This window comes from Capricornis sumatraensis, chromosome 17, assembly GCF_032405125.1.
Source record: "Capricornis sumatraensis isolate serow.1 chromosome 17, serow.2, whole genome shotgun sequence".
Lineage (NCBI taxonomy): Eukaryota > Metazoa > Chordata > Mammalia > Artiodactyla > Bovidae > Capricornis > Capricornis sumatraensis.
In genome coordinates, this window is record NC_091085.1 from 20,013,106 (window position 1) to 20,040,315 (window position 27,210).

At 41.5% G+C, this 27,210-nt stretch overlaps 1 protein-coding gene across 1 annotated transcript in view; it reads right to left on the bottom strand.

Moving 5' to 3' along the window:
- SMAD1 (SMAD family member 1) overlaps positions 1 to 27,210 on the bottom strand; it is an 80,058-nt gene that overhangs the window by 36,282 nt on the left and 16,566 nt on the right. The window contains exon 2 of the mRNA XM_068989487.1: positions 7,664 to 8,241. Coding sequence (XP_068845588.1) covers positions 7,664 to 8,063 — 400 coding nt within the window. The 5' untranslated portion in view covers positions 8,064 to 8,241. The remainder of the gene's footprint in view (positions 1 to 7,663; positions 8,242 to 27,210) is intronic.

Sequence of the window (27,210 nt, forward strand, 5' to 3'; positions counted from 1 at the left end):
ATGATTATATTACTTCATCCATTTCTCATAAAACTGCAGATGGCAGTGATGAAATTATCAGACACAAGCCACATGCCAATGATAATACAGGGGAAAGAAGTTTGCCATCTAAAGTCCACGTCCACGTGGCTGTGCCTTGAGCCTGGATGGAAGCAGAAGTAATAGCGAAATGCTTTTGCGAAACAAACCTTCCACATGGATGGGAGAATAGAGCCCTGAGCGGATGATGGAAAAGGAACTCAAAGTCTGAGGACACCGCTCTTGCCCCAAGGATCCCCTCCAGCAGGAAGTCTCTGCATACTGCCTCAGTGCCTCTCACCCACCATCCAGCCTCAGGCACAAATGCTCTACCACCTTTAAAGCATTTTTCCTTCATCTCAGGGTCACACACATCTCTCTCCCACACCAAAAGCAGGAGCAAACCATCCAGCCTAGGACCGCACACACTCAGTAACTCGACTCTGATACACCTGTATCAGTCATTCCTGGAGCACACATGTGGTGATTTTCCTTAGTCTTGACCTTCCTTATTAAGTTTTTTCCCCCTGGCCTGCCTTATTAGTAATACTCTCTACTGCAAGTCTCCTCGTAAACTGACTTAAATACTTTGTACAATGAAATATATACAGACACACGTTAATACATATATTATCTGGACCACCACACAGACTGGAACACAATGTCCGACGCATTAGAGTCAGGTGAGCTGAGTTCTAGGGGCACCCCCAGGCTTCTAAGAGTTGGTTGTGTCCCCTATACACACTTGTATCATTCAATTTAGCACGCTGCGCTATACTCTCATGCCTGTCTTTCCTGTGTGTGCGTGTGTGTGTGTGTGTGTGTTGCTCAGTCGTGTCTGACTCTTGGCGACCCACGGACTGTAGCCGTCCAGGCTTCTCTGCCCATGGAATTCTCCAGGCAAGAATACTGGAGTGGGTTGCCATTCTCTTCTCTGGGGACCCAGGGATTGAACCTGGCTCTCCTGCACTGCCAGCAGATTCTTTACAGTCTTTCTGGGGCAGACTCAGTTCCTGGGAAGTTGTACATGAATTGTAGATGTGTGAGTGAAAATAAGTTTTCTTCTTTTCACAAGGACCGTTTTAAAAGTCTCTATTGAATTAGTTACAATAGTGCTTCTATTTGTTGTTGTTTTTTTTCCATGCGGTGGGATGGTTAATTTTGTGTGTTACCTTGACTGAGCTAAAGGATGATCAGAGAACTGGTGAAACAGTACTTCTTGCTGTGTCTTTGGAGGGGGTCTCCAGAGGACAGAAGCATTTGAAATGACAGACTGAGTTAAGGAAGACCACCCTTGCCAACGTGAGTGGACTGCACCCAAATGCTGATTGCGAACAAAAAGCCTGGAGCATGTCTTCTCCTGCCTTTGCATACCAGTGCTCCTGGTTCCCAGGCCGCTGGGCTAAAACTGGGATTGCATTAAGAGCCTGCCTGGCTTCTCAGCTTGCAGACAGTGGATTGTGGGACTTCTTGGCCTCCACACTCATGTGAGCCAGCGTCCATAATAAATCTATAACAGATATTAGACTTCTTTTTAAACCTTTCAAAAATCTATTTGGAGGAGGGCATGCCATGCAGCTTGTGGGATCTGAGGTCCCCCAACCAGGGACTGAACCCAGGCCCTCATCACACAGTACTGAATCCTAACCACTGGACCGCCAGGGAAGTACCAATAGTAGCCTTATTAGTAGGATAATTAGTAAATTTTTAAATTTAACAGGATCTCATAAATACACAGGATCTATATCTATCCTATTGGTTCTGATTCTCTGGAGAACACTGAGTATAACGCACAGGTCATAAAGCTTTAACCTTTATAGTTGATACTGTTGATGGTTAATCCCAAATCTTCACAACTGCTTCCAACTGCTTCTGCTTCTAACTGCTGCATCTTGGTATCTGGCTTACAGCTTCAGTTACCACATCACTCAGCTAAACTTGGAGGCAGAGTTAATACTCCCCCCCACCACCCTTCCCCATCCTCCAAATGGATATGCTAATGCAAGACTAAAAAAAGGCACTTTAATTACATAGAGGTTTTTGTCATCATTGGCTCAAGAAAAAAAATCACATTAACATGAAGAAACACATTACAGATTTTTATTCTATTTTTGAATATTAATTTTATTAAATCTTGAGCCTTCAGTATACGTCTTTTTCATATTCTGTGTGACAAAATGAAACTACTCGTAGAGCACCTCTGCTGCCTGCCAGACACAACGGTGTGTCTTGAGGAGGGGCACTCAGGTGACTGATTCAAGACTAGCTGCTTCTTTTGGGGATCACCATTTTTAGATTCAGATAATGGCAGGTTCACATGCAGCTGTGAGAAATAACAGAGAAATCCTGTCTACCCTGTACCGAGTAGCCTCCAGGGGTAACATCCTGAAAAACTAGCACGGGATCAGCCAGGACACGGACACAGATACAGCCAAGACACGGAACACTTCCATCCACCCCACGGTCCCTCCCCCAGGCTGCCTTTACAGCCACGCCCACTCCCCTTCAGATCCCAGGAACCGCCCATGCACTGTCCATTTCTAAGATTTTAAGGCAAAATTTACGGAGCTAGGAACTACCCGGTGACTGAAGCAGCCGAAGGGGCAAACGCTGCACTCAGTCAACAGGTGAAGAAGATTTTAGGTGAATTCTGAAGAGGATTTTAGGTGAATTTTAAACAGCTGGGAGCTATGATGCTGAACATGAAAGAAGCACCAGGAAGCGAACACCAGGGTGTTACTTGAGAGATCCGAATCAAAATTGAAATGTCAGAATTTCAAGCTCAGATTCGACATGGCCTTTGAAGTTCAAAGCAGAGAAGATAATTCTCAGGAACCATGTGAAAAACATTAAAAAAAGAAAAAAAAAAAAGACAGGAAATCTCCACCAAGGCATTTTAATGGCGGCAGATAGCAACGGAATGGCTTTCACTCCACAGCGAGACAACTGACTTCATCACGTCAGCATTTTCTTTGGTGAAGAAAGAGAAGACTGCCATTTAACCCAACCACTAATAAGTAGCCTGGACTCTAAAGATTACCAAAAGCCCAAGTAAACAGCCGCCTGTTACATCATCAACAGGGTCAGAGTCTTCAGAAGCCGCAAGGACTTCCTCTTTCCTACAACTGTCCACACACTTGCACACAAGTCTTATTGCTTTCTATCAATACTTTTCCCAAAGATGCATGTTTCATTAATGGCCAAGCTACTCTGGACCTTGGTGCTAGCTCTGGTAAGTACTTACCAAAAAAGAACAAAAGAAATTAGTTGTTCAGTTGTGTCCGACTCTTTGTGACACCATGGACTACCAGCCTGCCAGGATCCTCTGCCCAAGGGATTCTCCAGGCAAGAATACTGGAGTGGGTTGCCATACTCTCCTCTAGGGGGATCTTCCCAAACCTAGGGATTGAACCAGGGTCTCCTGCATTGCAGACAGATTCTTTACCGTCTGAGCCACCAGGGAAGCCTAAAAGGTTCTTGCCTCTCACACCCTATCCCATTGTTTTTTGGGTTTTTTAAAAAAATTATTTATTTATTATTGAAGGATAATTGCTTTACAGAATTTTGCTCTTTTCTGTCAAACCACAACATAAATCAGCCATAGGTAAATCCCATTGTTAACTGTGATGAATACAAGTGTTCCTATAACTTCTGGTTTCTTCCCAGACCACTACAATTTTTTAGACTCTTTTGTGTCTAAAAAAATCAAAACAAATGGCATAGGTTATAGAAAAACAGCAGTTACTTAAATCCATTAAAATTATTTTTGGTCAAAGAAACAGAGATAGTAAAAGATATCGAAAAGAACAATTAGAAAATGTCTATTGGTCAAATAACAAAGCATTCCTTTCTCCCTGTCTACTCTCCCACCCCCCCTAAAGACTCACTGTATCAGAATGCTAATCTTTATAAATATCAGCAGGAAGGGACATTCTAGAGCAAGCAAGTCAATTTTATACCCCTAACAAAATGCAACTTTCTAAATAAAGAGGGATTTCAAACTCTTAACTCATTAGCATCTCTTTTCAGTAAGAGACCTCATCTTGTCAACTGGACTTGATGACTTGCCTGGAAACCAGTGGTTCTCACACTTTAAGCCTGAATCAGGATCACCTGGAGAGCCTGTCCAAACACAGACTGCTGGCCCCATCCCCAGAGTTTGATTCAATAGGTCTGTGGAAGGATCTAAAAATATGCATTTCAACCAAGTTCCCAGGTGATGCCAATGCTGCTGGTCTGGGGACCACACACTTTGAAAAACCACTGCTCTAAACCTTCCAGACACTTGCAGTTTCTCCTGGATTTTCCTCCTGAGGTCTCAACAGGGGCCTTGGCAGAAAACAACAAATCTGGGAGACCTGATTAACTTATGCTTCAACGGCTAAACTGCTCTTTGAAATACTGTATTTGAAGTAAAACAGTTCAGAGGTAAAAATAAGGTTCAAAGGAACGCAGTGCTGAGCTGTGCCTCTGCAGCTCAGAACTCCGCCTTGTTTCCCAGTTCACAGAAACAGCCAGGAGTGTGCCCTGCCGCATGCCTGAGTAACTGCGAGTGTGCGGGGCTAAGGCCCCCCAGCACTTTGATTTAGTGGGGCTTTTCCCCCACAAAGTGCAGGGATTGCTTCATGGTGGTCTCTGAAAAAGTCCATTTGTTCTCAATCCTCTTCACAGTATGAAAAATAGAAGGAAAATCCTGACCTGTTCAAATTCACCAGATCTTGGCCTCGTAGGTTTTGAGAACTGGTCTACACATGGCTCCCCATTCTTGGCTAAAGGGGAGGATGAAGTGATATCCATGGAGTCTCAAAATGCCTTATTTTAGCTGGTTTTCCAACTCCTACCTGTCAAGTCTTTTACATGTAAATTACTCAGTTCAGTTGCTCAGTCGTGTCCGACTCTTTGCGACCCCATGAACCGCAGCTCGCCAGGCCTCCCTGTCCATCACCAACTCCCAGAGTCCACCCAAACCCATGTGCATTGAGTCGGTGATGCCATCCAGCCATCTCATCCTCTGTCATCCCCTTCTCCTGCCCTCAATCTTTCCCAGCATCAGGATCTCTAAATTACTAACAGTAACAAAATCATTTCCGTCTTAACTTTTAATGTTTTAATATTCATCTAATGTCAGATAGTAATGGCAATGAAAGGAAACAAAAGGGAAGATAATGGTCAGAGGGTACAAACCAACCAAACACTCATCTGTCAAAAAAGAAAAAAATGGCCAGAGAAATTAAAAGTAGTGTTTGCCTTTAGTATCAGAAATGTACTGAATTGTGCTCATTATTAAAAGTACAGATGTTAATTATGCACATGGTTCCTGCCATCTTGGAGCTTGACTTACTATCCTGCAAGGAAGACTCAGGAGAAGGAGAAGAAATGAGGCACGTGGGAGGAGTGCATCCAAGCGTTCCCATGTGACTCAACCACACGAAGCGTGTGCGTGCTCAGTCACGCTCAGCTCTCTGTGGCCCCATGGACTGCAGCCCACTAGGATCCTCTGTCCACGGGATTCTCTAGGCAAGAAGAATACTAGAGCCAGTTGCCGTTTCCTTCTCCACAGGGTCTTCCCAACACAGGGATCAAACCTGTGTCTCTTGCATCTCCTGCACTGACAGGCAGATTCTTTACCACTCGCGTCACCAGGGAAGTACATGAAAGAATCAAGGTGGGAAAAGAAGCTGGCAAGGTAGGCGAGGACCAGAACACACAGCTGTGTGTACAGGAATGGGAAGCACGAAGGTTACACAGCTAGAGCCTGCAGCCTGGAAGAACACTCTCTGTAGTGCACCAGTCCCCCTGCAGGGGGCACCAGTCAGGAGGCAACTGCTGCTGCACAGGGTGAAAGGTCATAGGATGGAGGGAGAGGTCTGGAGAAAACAGATCCACAATGTTTTCTCAATCCAGTTCTTAGTTGTCTGACACACAGGTCACTTAGTTTATAGGGACCTCAGTTTTGCCGTTGGTAAGGTGGGATTAGAATCTTCCCTCTGTACCTCTTAAAGTTACTATGGGAATCAAAAAGCCATGTACCTGAATGACCCTGTTGTATATATTATACATTAAAATTTACATCATGGTGGATATAACAAGCAGTAAAAGAATGTGTATATTAGAACAAGGAGAATTCATCAAGATTGTTGGAAAAAATCAAGTACAGTTCTAGCCATGCACAACTGTTAACAAAATGTAACTTTTAAAAGGATACAGTAAAACCTGGTTATCTAGAAATACTGATAAACCTAAGAAAAGATGTGCAAGAACTTTCAAGGAGAAAACCTAAAAACCTAAATAAATTTAGAAAAATATTGTGCTCAAGAGCACAACTATGTCAATCCTTCCCCAAATGAAATCAATGAAATTCAAATAAAACCTCCTGAGGATTTTTCACAGGCCTTGACAAAGTAACCCTGAAGTGTGCAATACAGAAATCACAAAACCATGATGTTGAATGAATACAGCAAGTTGTAGAAGGATACTCTAATATCCCTATACAATACCTTTAAATATTCAAAATAACAGTACATACTGTCAAGGATTCATACATACAAAACAACAGTAAAAAGCATGCCTGGGAATGATGTTCATCAAATCTAACCATCAAATTCAGAACAGTAGTTACTGAAGGCAGCTGGGTGGTGGATACAAAGATGCTTATTATTCCCTTTGTAAATGTCATAAATATTCCATAAGAAACCAGAATGCTTTTTATTTGACAATCAGGTTATTACGGGATATAGCATAGTTTCCAAACACCAATCCAATAGCCCCTATCAACACTATCTGGAGTACATGTTAAACATGGATCAAAAACCAAAAAACAAAAACATGGATCACTGGGCTCTGCCAGAATAAGAATTTCTGGGAGAGAGCCACATGAATCTAACACACAGCCTCATTTGGGAACACCTGGTAACCATCAGCTATTAATAACTAATCCATCAGCAAATTTGATTCCAATCTGACACTGAGATATTTAAGTGCCTGAGATTGCCTAATCACTTTCCAACTGATGCCACTGTCCAGAATGTGGACTCTAATTAAAGTCAAAACCAAGTAAATGTTAAACCTTTATTATGCTTCCTCCACCCCCTCCAAGGTCACACATGTAAAAACTAGGAGTATCTCATATAAAGTAATAGTATCAAATGATTCCACAGCAGAGCATAATTCCTTCATATCCTCCACACGGAGTATGCCATCGCAAAATTCTACTGGAGATGATAAAAAGCGCTATTTTTAAGGATAAAGTGATATAAGTCACTGGCAACCACCCTCAAGTATGTAGACAGCAACATCATGCTTCTTTCCTGATTTTCTTCCCTTGCAATAAAATCATAGCTACCTCTGTCTCGAGAAATGCACAGAAACAAAGGGAAACATAAAGAATAAATGTAGCAAAAAAAACAATTTATGAAAAGGTAGATGTATTAATGCCTGCATGACAGTTTTCACAGCCCTGCTCCTAAGATATAAGGTTAACTAGAGACTATGCTGTTAGAACGTATGACCCTTTCAAGGACTGACAGACATGACTTTTCCCCTAATACTCAGAAATTACAACAACAACAAAAAACACATGGAAAGGGATGATTTCGAGAAGCAACACAGATCTGCTAAATGCCTCTACAGGAACGGACTCACTCACCAGGGCTTTCTACTCGCTTATAGTGGTAGGGGTTGATGCACACCTCCTTCTGCTTGGAGCCGAAGGGAAACTCGCAGCATTCCAACGGCTTCAGTTCGTGGTGGCTCTGAAGGTCGGGCCAGCGCCACACGCGGCAGTAGATGACGTGAGGCAGCCCCTTCCGGTGGGAGACCTGCAGTCTGCCGTCCAGGGAGCGGGGAATGGTGACGCAGTTACTGGGCTGGCCCGGGCAGCTCAAGGCCTTTTCCAGTTCCTCCATGGCACCCTTCTTTTTCTTCAGTTTTTTCACCAAAGCATCAACGGCCTTCTCTGCCCATTTTTCTTCCTCGTCACCCTGTTTCCAGCCAAGAAGTCTCTTCACAGCTGGACTTGTGAAGGAAAACAAACTTGTCACGTTCATGATGGTGCTGCGCACACTCCTTGTGGAGGGAGAAATACAGACGTCCCCAAACGTGAAAGGACAGTGAGAGAGGCTTCACTTTATCTACATAAGATTCTCCTTAGCTTCTTCGCGCGGAGGTCCTGAAAAGTAGAAATGACCATTCCTGGTGTTTCCAAAAGGAACCCAAAGCGAGCACCTAGAAAAGAAAAAAGGGGAAAAGATGTTTAAAATCATCTCCACCACAAAATCACAATTTATTAAACAATTACCATGGGCCAGGTACTATTTTAAGCGCTTTTATGTATTACAGTGTGCTATGGAATGAATTATGCACCCGCCCACCCCCAAACTCATATTGAAGCCTCAGTGTGACTATATTTGGAGGTGGAACCTGGAGCCTTTAAGGAAGTAATTAAGGTCAAATGTGGTCATGAGGGTGGGGTCCTAACCTGAGAGGATTAGTGGCCCCATAAGAAGGGAGAGATTTCTCTCCTGCCCTATGTGTGCACCCACTGAGGAAAGGCCACCTGCAGAAACAGAAAGAAGGCCGCTGCCTACAAGCCTGGAAGATAGCTCTCACCAGAAACCACACTGGTTGGACCCTTCATCTTGGACTTCACAGACTCCAGAACTGTAAGAAATACATTTCTATTTAAGCCACTCCATCAGTGGCATTTTGTTATGGCAGCAGACCAGCACAGTATTTAACCCTTTAAATAATTATTTCAACTAGGTAATACAATCATTGCAATTTTATAGATGAATAAACTGAGATGCAATTTAAAAGGAAGTATGCTACTCTTTATACGAGTTATGAGGTAGAAGCAATATTCCCTTAGTGCGAAAAAAGTTCAAGTTCTCAACAGATACTGTGATATTTTATATTTATGGTCACTCATGGGCTCTAAAATATTTATTTCAAAATATACCTCAGTCAACAAAAACTAAAAGCAACAGAACTACAACAGTCTTAACATCTGTTTTTGGTTTGCTCAAGTATCTCATGCTAAAAGAAAAAGTAGTTAGTTATATTTATACTAGATAAATGTAGCAACATTTTAGGGTCTTTATTCAGTAAATAAGTCTATGCCTTTGGACTATCAGGCAATTAAGGTAGGAAATTCATTCCCTGCTTCTTCAAATACGCTTTTTATTGACGTGAAACGAATCAAATGCATGAACCCATACTGTACCAAATACTTTAGTCAAGCTGTTTCATTTAAACCTTCCAGTTACTCTTCACTAGATAAAAATGCAAATGGTGAAAAAGATTAAAGATGATAACTTTGCACCAACTCCAGCTAAGATTGCGTAGCAGGTATCCAATCAACCTCCTCCCCAAACAACTATAAAAGTTGAATAAAATACAAATGAATAAATCAAGGTACGGGGGGGAAGCCCAACTTTTTAAAGGCATCAATGAGCAATCAAAGTACTCAGGACATGAGGGGCCACATCTGGAAAGATGTGAAAAGCGATGAAGTGATAAGCTAAACATTCTTCATTGCTTTTCTTCTCAAGGCATTTGCCAAAGCTACATTGTAAGAAGCCAAGTAGAAAGAAGCCAAAGGACCAAGCAGAGATTTCAGGAGTCTCACAGTGTTGAGGAGAGTCCCCCCATCCAAAAAAAAAAAAAACAGAGTTGAGGGCCTGCCAAGGAGAAATTCTGGTAAACATACCAGGTTTTCCGCTGAGACCCTTGAAGAGGTATGCCCTAGTGCAAGGGCTAAACTGAAATGGATAGTGTTTAGAAACAGCCTAGAATCATCTTAATACTAGACTAGATCAAGATGAAAGGAAAGAAGGAGAGAAAAACTGTGAGAGAGGATTTGGTATATTGAAAGTTACTGGCCAAAGACTTTCCAAAACTGGCAACAGACATCTAGCCACAGGTTCATGAAGCCCTACAAATCCCAAGAAGGAGACATAGAAATCCACAGGTTTTCATGTGTCATATCATGGTATAACTGCTGAAAACCTACACAAAAATCTTTAAAAAGACACAATACTTTCAAATGAGTACAATAAGAATGACAGCTGACATTTCAACAGGAACAATGAGAACAAAACCACAGTAAAATGGTATCTTGAGCCTGCCAAATGTAACACATAGCTGGTAACTCAGAACGCGATACTCAGAGGGAAAGAAGTCATTCAAAAATGACTGCGAAATAAAAGTGCTTTACAACAAACAAAATCTGAAATAACTGGCTTCCAAGAGGCATTCTCAAGCACAAGGGAAAAGCAGGAAACTATAGGAAAAAATGAAGAGTTCCATAAGGGTACTGACTTTACAAAACAATTACAGGAATATCTTGTGGTGCTTAAAAGACAGAATTAAAATGCATAAAAAAAAAGCAGAAGGGATAAATGAATTCAGAGTTCTAAGGTCCTTATACTACCCAGGCAATGCTAACGCATTAAATTATTAGATACAAATTATGAATTCATGTCACAATAAAGCAACCACTGAAAAAATAATTTAAAAGCAATAAAAAGGTAATAGAGGAATTAAAAACATGGAATTCTATCTAAAGATATGATTAACCAAAAAAACTTCAGAACAAAAAGGAGTACATAATAGGTGGGTCAAATAGAAAACAGTAAGATTCAGATATAATCCTCAAAGTCTCGAGAATTACTTACAAATCAAGAGACTAAATAAGCCAAATGAAAATATATAGTGTACTTACAAGAGACACATATCAAATATAAGGACAGAGAAAAGCTGAAAGAAAAAGAATGGAAAGAACTGTACTGTGCATATTCTAAACAAAAAAGTTCACAGAGCTATCAAACCAGACAAAAGAGACTTCAAAGAAAGAAGTATCACCAAGGATAAAAGAGGGACATTTTATAATGTTAAAAGAGGTGCTCTACCATGAATATATCACAATCCTCATTTTTTATCCAAGCAGTAATGGTTTCAAAATACATAAAGTAGAAACTGACATAGTTAAAATGACAAACAGTCTTAGTGGGAGATCAACATAGTAAATGACAAAACAAGCAAATAAAAATTGACAGATATAGGAGATTGCATGTTTAAAAACTTGACTCAATTCATGTATGCACCCAGCAACTGCAGCATACATAGTACTTTAAAAAACACAGGACCATATAATGGGCCATTAAGCAAATCTCAACAAATATCAAAGGAATAAAACTATACAGAATATGCTCTTTGATCATACTACAACTAAGAATACATGCCCAAATACTGTTATTGAAAATAATTACACTTTTACATGACCTGTGAGTCAAAGAAGAAAATATAGGGGAAATTAGAAAGTATTTTACATGGGATGATTATAAAAATCTGACACATCAAACTTGTAGGATGTGGCTCAATCCATGCTTAGAGGGAAGTTTATAATCTTAAGTGCATAATTAGAAAATAAAAGCAGCTGAAAACTAATTTTCTATGTATCTACCCAAAGAAAAAAAAAGAAAGGAAGAAAAATTAAACCCAAAGACAGTTAAAGGAAATGAGAGCAAAAATTAAATATATATATAAAATAGGAAAATAAAATCAAAGTCGGCTCTTTGAAAATACTAATAAAACCAGATATTCCTCTAGCAAAACTAATCAATAAAAGAAAAGGCAGAGATTACCAGTAAGAGGAATAAAAGGGGGAAGTCACTACTGATTCTGAGAACTGAAAGGGCTAATAATGATGGACTGCTATCACGGCAAATTGTACATGCCAGCAGTTACTTCCTCACTAGAGGAAAATGGAATTCTATCTGACTGTCTCCCTGTCTTTGGAGCAGAGCCCTGTACCTGGCACATATCAGTCTCAATAAATGTTTGATGAATGATTCAGCTCCCTGAAGGAATTAGAAGGCCAAGAGTGGAGCTTTACTTACTCAATAGGTTATAGGGGCTCAGTTGTTCCCTTCTGTAAAGTTTTACTCAGATTTACCAGTTCTTTGAAAGTGGCATTATTTTTGTCTAACAATAAAAGAGAAAACAAAACACTATGCTATCATCAAGAGTCACACTTGGTCAGAGTGTACCTCCTGAAATGATTATTTACTTTTACTAAAGGTTAATTGTGCAAAAGAACAAGAAAGACAACTTTTTTTCCTTGTCCTCTAGTAACAATTTATCAGCGGAATACATTTCTCCTTATCCTGTATGCCCTTTTCTTCAACTCCAAAAGCTGCGTTTTTATATTTCAGTCAACAGTTTTCAAATTGAAGGGGTGAGTTTCTATCAAAATCACTTGGGGCTATTTTAAACGCTAGAACTGATAAGATTTATCATAAAAGGCGTGTGTGGGGGGGTGGGGTGGGGAGTTGGGGAGACTGAGGACCACAATTTCAGACCTTTGCTTTAGCTATTCTAATCGACATTCATTCAACGAAGTTGCACTGAGTGCCTGCTAAGTACTTAGGCTACCCAACTAAGTACCTAAGTACTTAGGCCAGAGACAAAGATGGCTCCATCCTGAAGAGCCAGTGTGTTAACAGTGAGCTCTTGGGAAGGAAACTGGCTCCCCGTATGCCAAGTTCAAGGACTGTGCTGAGCAGTCTTGAGGCAAGTGCAGGTCTCAGCAGGAGAGGAGTTCCAAGTGGAACCAGGTGAACTCAGCGCAGGAACAGAAGAGGCGGCCCCTGTACTGTGCATGTGCCGACCATGAACCAACCACCGACTGTGTCACAAAAGCTCTACCGCACGGAAAAATGCTGCCCGACAATACAGAAAAGCAGAAAAGGAGAGAAGAAAAGGAAGGAACAATTAATTCCAGGGATTTCAGGAAGTTTTCCCAAAGAGGAAATATCATTACAGGATGAGCAGAATTTTGCAAAACAATAGAACTAATATTTGGAGTCATTACATGAGAGACACTGTTCCCTTTATTACCTGGTTTAAACTTTGTGACAAACCCTCTTTAAGAGAGCATTCTGTTTTCCTTACTATACAGGTAAGGAAAGTGAAATACAGAAAAGTTAATTAATTTGTTCAAGGTGTATGTGCACGGTTGTAAGTGGTGGGGCCAGAGAGGGAACCCATGTTTCTGGCTCTAGAGCCTCAAATTTTAAACCACTTTTCTAAATAGGTAGTTCTAACCGACATCAGGGAAATGCTAGGGTTCAAGGTTGATGTAGATGATACAAGGCTGATAAGGGCAGGGCAAGACTGTGAAGGGCCTGTGATGCCTATTATCCTGTGGGCAAATGGAAGGTTTTAAATCAGACCATCAGTGTGATTAGCTTCATGTTTCAGAAAGACAGCTAAGGTGACATCCTCAATATAGAAGGCCTCTCCACCCAGGGAACAAAAACAACATCAAAAAACTGAATCACAACCTTGTCAATCAGTTCAGTTCAGTCGCTCAGTCGTGTTCGACTCTTTGCGACCCCATGAACCGCAGCACGCCAGGCCTCCCTGTAAAGTAACAACAACAACCAAAACCCACACTGTTAGGGCCAATTGTGGGGGGCGGGGGGGCGGGCACGGGGGGACAGGGGGCGGTGGGAGTTGATGCCACTAAAAATATTAAAAGGACAAGATCATAAACTCTTGCATATAAATGTGCATATGAAACAAAACGCAGGTTGATGACTGATTTTTGCCTCCTTGGGTTAAGCATTTTTTTTTTATATTCAAGTCAAACAAGTAACCCACCTCCCATCAGGAACTCAAGAGTCCATGACACGACGGCCTTGGCAAGACAACTCGTTTTTTTCTGCCCCTTTTGGTACTTCCTGCTTTAGTTTATGTCAAGAGCTAAGTGGCCTTATCAGTTTAAAGCGCAAAATAAAAACATGAGTCAGCAAACAGAGATTTCCTTCCCTCTTCTCCAAATACAAACATTTCACACTGACAAAGACGAAAAAGCACTCAGCTGGTAAAGAGCCCCCAAGAAGTCTTAAAAAAAGGGCGAGATTTGTTCCAGTAGCTTCACTTCTAGAAAGGTACACTAAGGAAATATTCTGCACTGAAAACGTAAAACTGTTTTTGCACATGATTTTCATCGGAGTATTCTTTACTGTAAGGAAAAAAATAAATATCTAAAAATTTGAAAATAGTTAAGGAAGCTGTAGTATAGCCCACTCAAAAGAATATTATGTGGTCCTTAAAAATTATGTTCATAAAAATGATAACTTGGAAAAAACCTTAAGCAGAATATAAAACTGTGTGTATAGCTTGAACAACTGTGTAAATATATCAAAGTATTAACAGTGGCTGGGTTTGCAAGGTTAAGTCTCTCTTGTTCTTACTTGTTAAAACTTTTCAAACATTCTTTAATGAAAATCTGTAACTTAAAAAAATTTTAAAAGCCTCTATACAAATGACACACAAAAAAACCACCTCAATTCATTAATTCAAGCCACATACAAAGTCTACTTATAAATCAGATTAGACTTACAGTGGGACCCGATTTAGGACGTCATAAAAATGCAGTTTAAGACAGGGTTCTAAAGTCAGTACCTTTCCCTATAGAGTCTCACTCATGGAAAGGATTTCTATTAGCACTACCAGAACCAAATGTGAAAAATACGCTTATAATGCTCCTTTTGACAAGGCTATTGAATTCTGCAACTTATGTGGTATTCCTTAATGTTAAAAGAAAAAAAAAGCAAAAAGCTGTAAACTAACTTTAACTGCTGTGTGAACTTGCTCTACATTGAAAGGAACCCTCATTAGCCAATCGCACAAGGGGCGTTTTCTTCACCTCTGCCTCATCTAGTAAAGAAACATGTCATTATCCAACTGTGTGAGCATCAACAAAATACACTCTCTGCCATGCAATACCTCAGATCCCAGATTCCCACTGAAAGTTTCAAAGGAAAATTATTCCAATTTGTATCCGAAGATACGAAAAAAAGACATGGGGGTGGGGTGGGGTGAGGGTTGGGGGCTGCCAAGCACTACAAATCGAGAAAAGCACAAGAAGAGGGGACAGATGATGGCCAGTCGCCCTCTGCAGCTGCAGACTAGCGCTGTTACAACCTGTGCACTGGCATGAATTCAGTAAACTAGACAAAATAAATGATCCCTTTAAATACTGAGGAATAACTAAATTGTTCAACCAAATCAGCATAAAATATAGGCTCCAAAAGCGACTGGGGGAAAAGTATCACAGACTCCTTCCAGGTACCTTAAAAAAAGTAGATAAATGGTCTATTGTCAGTGAAGCAAGTGACTCACCCCAGGCCCCAACCTCTTGCTCTTTGGTTCATTGCTGTCTTAACTCTAATGGTAAAACATCAAGGCAAAAAGATCAAAAGAATCAAGGAACTAAAAGTATGGGATATTGATTAACTTCGCTTTAGAACTGTTTAACTGTTGGATAAGTTACTTGAGAAAGCAGACAACTTTGTAAAGATTATCTTTCTATGAAAAAGTCTGATCCATTTTGCTGGAGAAAGTATTTCCAAGTAACTAAATAAACTCCATGTGTATTTCCTGACATACCACCAGCTCTTCTTAAACTGATGATCTTGTGAAGAAACAGAAAAAGACTCCAGTTCTCAAAGAGCGACTGTGGGGCTTTTGAGAAATCCTAAGCAAACTATATGATTCCTGTAGTTTAGTGGTTTCATGTCTAAATCATTTCACCATACACCTCACTAGAATGCCATGGAAACAGGAAGTACCTCAGAGGTGTACTGCATAAAGTGACTGGTGGCAATATTAATTAGTACTGTGGAAAGGTGTTTTCTATCCTAACATCCAATTTTAGATAGAATTCAAGGCCTGATGAGAACTCTTACCTCCCCTGAGATGCTTAAATTAAAATATCGAAAAGGGTCAAAAAGTGAACATACCAGGAAATCTGTAATGTAACTTTTCATTACTTCAAAATGGACTTTTTTTTTTTTAACCTGCTTTATTTCATGTAGGTACTAATGTCAACCACATACTCCTGCTCAGTCGCGTCAGGCTCTTTGCGACCCAACAGGACCATATACCACCAGGCTCCTCTGTCCATGGGATTTTCCAGGAAGGAATACTGGAGTGGATTGCCATTTCCTTCTCCATATATACTTCTAACCAAGAGCAGACTCCTCAGAACAAATCATGATTGCCAAGAAGGATAAAACAGACACCCAAACATTCCTGACACTCACAGAAACCACAGAATCACAGACTAGACACTACAGATTTGGGTTGAAAATGCTTAAAAAGATGAAGACCTGCAAATAAAAATATTCCAAAGACCCGATGCTAGTATATATTTTAAAACATAAAGAGCAACCCTTTTAAACCAAGAATCCAAGAACTGCCATGAGCTTTGCTGGGAAGAGTATGATGGAGAATTCACAGAAAGAAGGGGAGAACCATACCAAACAGGCCTAAATAAAATTAGGCTACAGAATTAATGAAAAGTTATGAAGAATTGGGAAACTACCAAGCTTTGGATAAAGCTAAAATACCTATTACTTAAAAGCAGAACCAAAGACACCCCACAGACTGCCTGAACAGGAAAGCTGAAGCCACACACACGCTCACATTTCCAGCTGGAAAACTAACCCTAGGAAGGGGACCAAGGAAAAGCAGTAATGAAGACAGGCAGAGAGAGTACTCTGGGAACACACAGGACACAACCGGAACGGCACCAACTCCAAACAGCTCTGAATAAAAGCATCATAGAGCACTGATCACACAGCTCCCTAAGGAAAATGCGACACCATCATCTACTCTTAAGGCAAACGAGGGAGGAAAATAAAGTTAAAATTGCTACACAAGTACAATGACATCCCAAAGAGGAAAAAGTAGAGAGAGAAAGAGAGAGAGAGAAGGGTTTTCTCTAGCTATCTCAGTCTCAGAAAAGACCCCAAAGTAACAATGGTCTGTGATTTCAACAAATCATCTGTTCAAATGTTTCCTTTTCCCAGTTACTCCAGCTAGGAACTCAGGTGGTTTTGAGATCCTTGTCCTGTAAGTCACTCTGCATTTCTTTTTTCATATATCAAACAAGCAGTTAGCCCTCAACTTTCATTCAACATTTCCCAATTTCAAACAGGTCAAACGCAGCTAAATAAAGCTCGCCACTAATCAAAAGGAAGGGAAAGAAAATCCTAGAACAAGAAAAAAGTACAGATGACTAAAACCTCTATCTCTTTGATAGACTTAAAGCACTTTTTAAACCACCTATTTCTTTGCTCAGAAGTTGGGCTAAAAGGAACTCTACTTTGACTGAGTCCTTAGGGGGTAAATATATATACGTGTGTGTATATATATATATGGGTGTATATATATATATATATATATAAGCTATAAATGTACATATTTATAGTTCCTATACAAGAAAGCAACGTGAACATCCACTGCAGATCACAGAGGAATTCTGCTGGTCTTGGAACAGCAAGAATGTCCTATTGCCACAAACACCCAGAAAAGTGGAAGTTGCTCAGTTGTATCTGATTCTTTGCGACCCCATGGACTATACAGTCCATGGAATTCTCCAGGCCAGAATACTGGAGTGGGTAGCCGTTCCCTTCTCCAGGGGATCTTCCCAACCCAGGGATCAAACCCAGGTCTCCCACATTGCAGGCAGATTCTTTACCAGCTGAGTCAAAAGGGAAGCCCAAGAATACTGGAGTGGGTAGCCTTTCCCTTCTCCAGGGGATCTTCCCAACCCAGGGATCAAACCCAGGTCTCCTGCATTGCAGGCGGATTCTTTACCAGCTGAGCTACCAGGGAAGCCCAAACACCCAGAAGACAGACTTCAACTTTCCTGAGTTTCTTATTATTCAGCCTGTTTCAGTTACTTCCAAACCTTTCCCCACTTTCTAAATGTAAGACTGATGACATAGAATAGCTAGTCTGCCTCCTTTTCATTAAAATTTTTTTCAGAGATTAATTTTCCAAATCTGGAGAAACTAGGGGGTGAAGGTGGAAGAGAGGACCAGCTCTTGAAAGCTAATTTTCATCATGCAATCATGCAGGTACTGGAGCCTTTAAAACACAGGCACCGACAGCCTCTCTTCCAGTCTCTTAGGTGTGATCAGAGGGACAAGCCAGCAAGAGCTGCCGAGATGCGGTCTCTCTCAACCGAGTGTTAAGTGAGCAGGAATTGTAGGAATCAAAAAGAAAAGGATGCGCTTTACCACCTGCCACTTGAAGTTCACTGCAGGCTGTAATATTTCAGCCCAATGATTTCAAAAGCAGCGTCCTCTCAATGAAAAGGAATCAAGGATTTAGGGATGTCACACTTAGATGCGTCTTTGACCGACAGTGCTGTAGTTTACATATTCAAGTGGACTAAGTACGCTATTCAATGTATGTTCATTGTGTTGGAAAATTCCTCAAGACAAGAACTCTTTCTGGTTCTGCGGTGCTACACAAGTGCTTCCATCCTGACAAAATCAGGCTGCCGACAGGGGACCTGGTCAGTTTTTCTTAGTCATAGATAATCCCTGCAGAATAGCGTCAGTTTGGTTTTGTTTCACTGGATGATACTTGTCTAGTTAGGTAAATGCTTAAAGTAGAGTTTCCTTACTGTCCTCAACTTCAACCAAGAAACCTGGCTTCTTTCTACATCTCCTTGCCACTTCCTCTAAAAGTTGAATACTGGAGTGTATTCATTCCCTTCTCCAGAAGATCTTCCTGACCTAGGGATCGAACCTGGGTCTCCAGCATCACAAGCAGATTCCTTACCATATGAGTTAAAGGGAAGTTTCTAAAAGTTGTACAGCATTCTTTAATCGCCCTGAATTCCCCTCTCAAATTTATGCTTATAATGGAAAACTGTCCTTCTGTACGTGGTAAGCCTTTCAAGATATCCAGGTCCTAAGGTCTGTCTAGTCAAGGCTATGGTTTTTCCAGTGGTCATGTATGGATGTGAGAGTTGGACTGTGAAGAAGGCTGAGTGCCGAAGAGTTGATGCTTCTGAACTGTGTTGTTGGAGAAGACTCTTGAGAGTCCCTTGGACTGCAAGGAGATCCTACCAGTCCATTCTAAAGGAGATCAACCCTGGGATTTCTTTGGAAGGAATGATGCTAAAGCTGAAACTCCAGTACTTTGGCCACCTCATGCGAAGAGTTGACTCATTGGAAAAGAGTCTGATGCTGGGAGGGATTGGGGGCAGGAGAAGGGGACGACCGAGGATGAGATGGCTGGATGGCATCATGGACTCGATGGACTTGAGTCTGAGTGAACTCCGGGAGTTGGTGATGGACAGGGAGGCCTGGCGTGCTGCGATTCATGGGGTCGCAAAGCGTCGGACACGACTGAGTGACTGAACTGAACTGAAAGACCTCACTCTGATAAATCTCATCTGTAGTCATCTTAACTCAAGAACTGTAGAGTTACTGGCTTGCAGCTGCTTACTCCTCAAACACTGGAGATGGCAGAGCAGAGGCATTTCCAAACTTCACTGTCTACAGAAGGAAAAGGTCTGCAGTAGCTGTCTCTTAGAAAAAAATTCTTTTGAGTCTTTTAAGTTATCATAAAAGAGCAATTTTACAGCTTGCAAAGAATGCTAAATGTGGTAAATTTCCATTAAGTGACCTGTTATGAATGATTCAATCATTAACAAATGGAAGAAACTATTTCAGTTGGGCTATTACCTTATGGAAGGATTGTACTGGTAGTTTTTACACTCATATTGACTTTTTATACCAACTTTTCAAGGTGCATATCATTATCTCCATTTTACTAATAAACCTGAGGGTCAGAGGTTAAGTAACTTTTCCCAGATCATTTTCTAGTAAGCGGTAGATCTATAACTTAAACCAGGAACAGATACTGAAGTCTATTCATCAGGTTAAAACAGTAAGTAATTCCAATACTAAATTCACAGATGAAAACGGAATAGGCCAGAAGAGGAAAAAAACTACCCTTTTTACTTGGAAAAAAAAAAAAAAACGCGCCAATCCTGCTGTATTTCAGTTTTTGGAACATTGCTCCTGCTCCACTGATCTCACAGGTGCTGTTTATGACCACAAACACGCACATCTGTAGGGGTGAGTGACATACACAAGGCAGGGCCGCCTGAGCCCTCTCCCTATATTTAGATCCTCCAGCTCTGCTCTTAATTGAGTCATTTAATCAGAACCCTCTAAAAGGGAAACACATCCATATTCATCACAGGCATCAAAGGAAACATCTTTACAAGTTATATCCTTTTACAAACCAACATGTGGTCTCACGCCACTCTCCCAATTGTTAACTCCTCCTCTGGGAAGAACGTGGAATTTTATTTCTTTTTATCACTTGAAAAAATCACTTCCCTCCTAATTCAGTAAAACTGGGTGGAGGCCACTTCCTCCACAGGTGAGAGAAATAAAACTTGTTGCTCTGTCATTGTCAGGAATTTTAAAGCGAACCATTTATTTCATGTGCTTGCGAAGCAGAAACAAAAGGCAGGCCAAAATCCAGAGGGAGAAATCAGGACCCAGTCTCCAGACTTTCAGATCAGATCCCCACCATGTTTCTGTCATTTTAAGACATTTCTAAGTGAGAAAACAGGAGCTTCCCTTGGAATGAAAAAAGGCAGGTCTAAAGGGAAGCTTTCCACTTAGCAGCTGCTCTTTGAATAAAACACCTCTGAGCCTCAATTTGCTTTTCCATGAAATTTTGATTTCACCACCTACCCCACTGGGTTGTTACCAGCCTTAAATGCTGCTGCTGCTGCTGCTAAGTCGCTTCAGTCGTGTCCAACTCTGTGCGACCCCATAGACGGCAGCCCACCAGGCTCCCCTGTCCCTGGGATTCTCCAGGCAAAAGCACTGGAGTGGGGTGCCATTGCCTTCTCCGAGCCTTAAATGGGAATACGTAAAATTGATTTGAAAATTCTAACATGCTGAGAAAAGTAACATATTTACAGAGTGGGTTCACAGTAAGCTAATTTTAATATTCTGTTTACACAAACAAAAGTTTGTGTCTTCGTTTTTGTCTGTCCAGTGAAGTTTGAACTTTGTACAAAGAAAATGATAAAAAGAAAAGCTGATAACCACCGCAGTCATTCAGCTCATTTGACAAACCCCCAGAATATATTAGATGCTATTCTTTTTTTTTTTTTTTTTTAATATTTATTTGGTTGCTCCGGGTCTTAGTTGCAGCATATGGGATCTATTTCCCTGGCCCCTTTTGATTTCCCCTGGAATCAAACCTGGGCCCCCTTTATTAGACACTATTCTAAGCACGGGGACACAGCACTGAACGAGAGGGAAAAAACAGTTTTAAAAAAAAAGTTCACGCCTTCATGAGACCTACATTCTAGTGGTCAGGTCACCTCACTGAGAAGGTGATCTTTCAACAGAAGCCTAAAAAGGTGCGAGATGGAGCCAGTCTGAGGATGTACATGGCAAGCAGAGGGGGAGCAAGGAAGAGCAGAGGCCAAGAGGCAGGAGCGTGCCTGACATGATCCAGGGGCAGCACGGAGTCGGCACGGCCTGGAGGGAGAGAGGGAAGGCAGAGGAGCAGACAGCAAGGCCACAAGCACTCTGGAGCTTCCTCCCCTCTGAACTGAGCTGGGAGCAGAGATGCCAGTGTGGTCCCACCGCCAGCTTCATGGGGCGACTATGGTGTGGCTGGGCTGAGAACAGGCTGGAAGGTGGGGGAGCAGGAGGAGGAGGAGCGACGGGGCAAGAAGGAGTAAGGAGACCAGTTAGGAAGCTACAGCAGTTGCTGTGGGTCAAGATGATAAAGGTTTGGATCACTCCAGCAGACATGGTCGGGCCTTAGCTGCTGTGGTGGCTCAAATGGTGAAGAGTCTGCCTGAGATGCAGAAGGTCGGGGTTCAATCCCTGGGTCATGAAGATCCCCTGGAAGAGGAAATGGCAACTGACTCCAGTATTCCTGCCTGGAAAATCCCATGGACTGGGGAGCCTGGAGAGCTATACAGTCCGTTGAGTCATATGACTGAATGGCTAACACATTCTGAAGTTATGGCTATGAACAAATACATTTTATGAAGAAAATACTTAACCATAAAGTTGGTGATGTCTGTTTAGTTTTTCTGGGATCTGTTAAAATCCCGTATCACAGCCCTATGAGATGGCGTACCTGAGGTGGAGTCAAAGGTCACCAAAGAAGTAGCTCAAGAATGATCATGGGAGGTAGAAGGGGAGTGGGTCTGTGTGAGTCAGTCATGTCTGATTCTGCGACCCCAGGAACTGTAGCCCACCAGGCTTCTCTCAAGAATGATCACAGGAGGTAGAAAGGAAGGGGAGAGGGGGAGAGATGGAGAGAGAGAGAGTGTGAGTGTGTGTGTGTGTGTGTGTGTTAGTCACTCAGTCGTGTCTGACTCTGTATGACCCCATGAACTGTAGCCCACCAGATCCTCTGTCCATGGGATTCTCCAGGCAAGAATACTGGAGTGGGTTGCCACTTCCTTCTCCAGGGGATCTTCCCGACCCAGGGATCGAGCCCATGTCTCCTGTGTCTCCCACACTGCAGGAAGATTCTTTACTGTCTGAGCCACCAAGGTAGCCCCAACAGAGGGAATAAGGACAGTAAATCCTGTAGTGATGAGGGTGGAGGATGGGGAGTGAATAATGAGGGGAAGTGTGGCACAGTGTGACGTGACAGTCAGAGCTGGGTGTTTTTATGGAGGATGCTGGAAGAATGGTCTGAAGGGGGCAGTGCGGAGACCCCCACTCCTGTAGACCCTGTGGTATGAGGGTTATGAGGGAAACAGCCGGAGAAACAGCTCCCAGGGAAGCAGCATCCTCACGTGAGCAAGAGCTATGTTCGTGAGCATGACCTATGTTCAAGACCATTCACGTACCAAATAACCCAGAGGTCCAACAATAAGGGAATGATTAACTTATAGTACATCCGACAATGATGTTAACCGGTAAAAAAGTAGGGGGAGGACAGCCTTTCATGTCTAACATGGAAAAAAAAACGTATAATTGTTCAGTTTTTTTAAAAAAAGCTGCAGAACACTACACACAGTACAATCTCATTTTAAAAACTCGAATGGAAACAAAACCTGTACATGTAAAATATACGTGTACCTTGAAAAGCCAGGAAAGAAACAAATCTGAACAAGCAGTTACTTTACGGAGTGAGCTGGTGGAGAGGAGAGGAGAGCAGACCATTTTTACTTACAACCAATAACTGTTTCCAATTTAAAACCCCAATAATAAAAACAAATAAAAACTGAAAGTAGGTTAAGAGATTTGTTCTACATGGCCCCAGAAGACACTATTATGACTAACAGGTGGCAAGATTTATCTTTTTATAAAGAAAAAAAAAAAAACAATGAAAGTGTTTCTGTATAGAACAGAATTATCACTAAACTAGGATTACTAGAAATGTATTCCTATGTATGGATTTGGGATATATAACCTAATTCTGGATGAATAGGACATTTGATGGGAATATACTTTTTTATTAAGCAATTCAACCACATGATCAAAAAACTCAATTTTACAAAATGGCATGTTATAACAAAAAATAAGTTTCCTCCCGGTTCCAGTCCCCTTCCATTAATAATTCAAATATCCTTCACATTTTTCAATGCATTAATTTACCAAAGAAATGTTCTGTATTAATCAGATACCTCTAAAGCAATTCGGTCCTGTCCTTTCCCAGTATGTCAATCTGTTATTTGGAAGAATAAAATAACTCCTCAAAATCTAAGTTTACATAACCGCTGAAACAAACATTGAGATCAGCCAGATTTCACTCCCCTTCACAATCAATGACATCTTGTTTTCAATCTGCCAAAAACCCAAGCTGGACTAACAGGCCTTCAGGAGGAGAAACTGAGCAAAGAGCGGCCGCCCGCTTCACCTACAGCAAGAGCTCCCTCCAGCTAAGAGCAAAAAAGCAGCAGAAGTGCTTGTCTTTCATCGGGTTAGGGAAATGATGCTGTGGGTACGAGCAGGCGTCACCTACAGGATGAGGTGAGACCTGCACCACAAACCTAGACCTCTTTCGCCTCAGGTCAGTTGTTTAGTCCAGTTCTACCCATTAGCCTCCCCAGAGTCAGTTATTTACCAATGGGGATGGAAAAACCCGATAAACAAGAGTGCACTTGGAAGGCTTCCGAATGCAAGTTCTCCTCCTCTGTATGTTCAACTTTCTAACCAGCTTTACTCTCCACTAATTCAGTATTTAACTGGATAATTCGGTAAGGGCTTACATACAGGTACAGTAGAAAAAAACTGGGCAGGCTACAGTTTCCAGAATCACCAAGCTCACTGCTGCTAAGTGGAGGGGAGGCGTGAAGGGTGGAAGAACCACATTATCAGGTTGACTGCGATGAGTCGCAGGACGTCTTCAGGCTCTGTAATTATCTAAGGGAGGGTGGACAAAAGCCTGTGCCATTTCCTCACCACAACTCCATCTCCTGTGTACCCCAGGCTTTCTGTTACCTACCCTGATGCAGAAATCCAAACGAGTTTAAGCTGTCAACCGTGTGCATCAGTGGGGATGAACTACAGAATGCATCATCCAAAGCAGCCTTAATAAAAATTAACCATTACTTCTCAAATATGCATTATACTTTTATCAAAGAAGTTCTTCATTCCTTAGCACATTCTGCTTATTACACTAATCATAAAACTATTCCATACTCTTGAGAACATACCAAATTCTAAAGAAATGCCTGTTCAAGATTCTAATATAGCTGTAGAAAATACATAGATGACAGAGTTAACTATGGTTTTATTATAAAAATTTAAAAACCTATTCCGTCACAGAAATCACTCTATGCTCCTCTTGAAATTCATCGTATTGGCAGCAGTCTTTACAGAATATCTGAAACATGCCAGTTCGAGGACTCCATAAACTCTCACCACCCACTTCAAAGGGCTGTCATGCCAGTGGTTCTATGGGAAACATCACGCAAGAGCGTATCCATGGTGCCGTCAATTTCCAACACAGCTCAAGTATTCAGAGAGAGCAAGAAAAGCCTTCTGCTCTCACCACCACCACCATCACAATGAAGCACCAAGCACTGTCCCAAGCTCTTATACCTATTAACTCTCTTAATCCTTACAGGAATCCCATGACGTAAACACTGTTTTAGAGATGATGAAACCAAAGTGCAGAAAGGTTAAGGGCTTACCAAGGCAACCCCTCTACCATCCTGCTTCTCCTGAATAACCTCCTCCTTTGTCTCATGCATAAAGGAGAGGGACTGACAAGCAAGGATTTGCTTACAGTTTTATTTTAATCCCTCTAGCTCCTTCCCGCCCCAACTTTTGTTTTTGGTGTTGTTTTCCTTCTTGGTATCTTGCCACTTTCCTAGAACATGGAAAAACCAAGAGTTTTACCAGGGCAGCAAGTAAGAAATTAAGTCCATTTTTATCTAAAGAGCCTAAAATAGGGATAAGAAGTTATAACTACACAAGGCCGTTAGCACCATTACCTCACACTAACAGCCCATGTTATGTGTTTGACTATTAATATTCTTTTCTTGTGATGAGTCTGTGGAACATTACAATTAAACTCCTCTTAAGAAATTCATTTTCTTTACATTCTCACTGATTATTCTCTTTTTAAAATCTAGTTTATTTTTTCCCAATTACTGTGTAGTGGGTTTTTTTTTTCCTCTTTCATATGGCACTTTTTTATTGTGTGAAAATATACAAAACATAAATTTTCATTTTAACCATTTTAAGTGTGCACTTTAGTAGCACTAAGTATGTTCACACCATTATGCAACCATCACAACCGTCATCTTCAGAACTTTTCAAGGTTTTTTTCTTTTTTAAAAAAGTAGAAGTACAGGCTGTATTTTCTTATCCACTCCTAAAAGGGAAACACTTGGGCTATCTCAAACCTTTCCTTTATAAATGATGCTCTAAGAAATAACTTGGGCTTCCCTGGTAGCTCAGCTGGTAAAGAAGCTACCTACAAGGCAGGAGACCCTGGTTTGATTCCTGGGTTGGGAAGATCTGCTGAAGAACGGACAGGCTACCCACTCCAATAATCTTGGGCTTCCCTGGTAGCTCAGCTGGTAAAGGATTTGCCTGCAATGCAGGAGACCTGGGTTTAATCCCTGGGTTGGGAAGATCGCCTGGAGAAGGGAAAGGCTACCCATTCCACTATTCTGGCCTGGTGAATTCCGGGATTGTATGGTCCATGGGGTCACAAAGAGTCGGATATAACTGAGCAACTTTAACTCACCAAGAAATAACATTTTAAAAAATAAGTTTTTAGTAGCCAGCCTCTGTTAAGATTGTAAAGTTGCCTTTCATTCTGATTTTCTCAGAGACTGACTGACTAGATTTTTTTTTTTTTTAATGTTTTCTTCCAGTTTTACTTCAGGTCCTTTACTGAAAATATACACAAAACACAACAAAAATTACTGGCTCTTTTTTTTTTTTTTCCCATGAGGTTAACACTGTTCCATTCAGAGTACATCATGAGAAATGCTAGACTGGAAGAAACACAAGCTGGAATCAAGACTCTTGGGAGAAATATCAATAACCTCAGATATGTGGATGACACCACCCTTATGGCAGAAAGTGAAGAGGAACTAAAAAGCCTCTTGATGAAAGTCAAAAAGGAGAGTGAAAAAGTTGGCTTAAAGCTCAACATTCAGAAAACAAAGATCATGGCATCTGGTCCCATCACTTCATGGGACATGGATGGGGAAACAGTGGAAACAGTGTCAGACTTTATTTTGGGGGGGCTCCAAAATCACTGCAGATGGTGATTGCAGCCATGAAATTAAAAGACGCTTACTCCTTGGAAGAAAAGTTATGACCAACCTAGATAATATATTCAAAAGCAGAGACATTACTTTGCCAACTAAGGTCCGTCTAGTCAAGGCTATGGTTTTTCCTGTGGTCATGTATGGTTTTTCCTGTGGTCATGTATGGATGTGAGAGTTGGACTGTGAAGAAGGCTGAGTGCCGAAGAATTGATGCGTTTGAATTGTGGTGTTGGAGAAGACTCTTGAGAGTCCCTTGGACTGCAAGGAGATCCAACCAGTCCATTCTGAAGGAGATCAGCCCTGGGATTTCTTTGGAAGGAATGATGCTAAAGCTAAACTCCACTACTTTGGCCACCTCATGCGAAGAGTTGACTCACTGGAAAAGACTCTGATGCTGGGAGGGATTGGGGGCAGGAGGAGAAGGGGATGACCCAGGATGAGATGGCTGGATGGCATCATGGACTCGATGGACGTGAGTCTGAGTGAACTCCAGGAGTTGGTGATGGACAGGGAGGCCTGGTGTGCTGCGATTCATGGGGTCACAAAGAGTCGGACACGACTGAGCGACTGAACTGAACTGAACA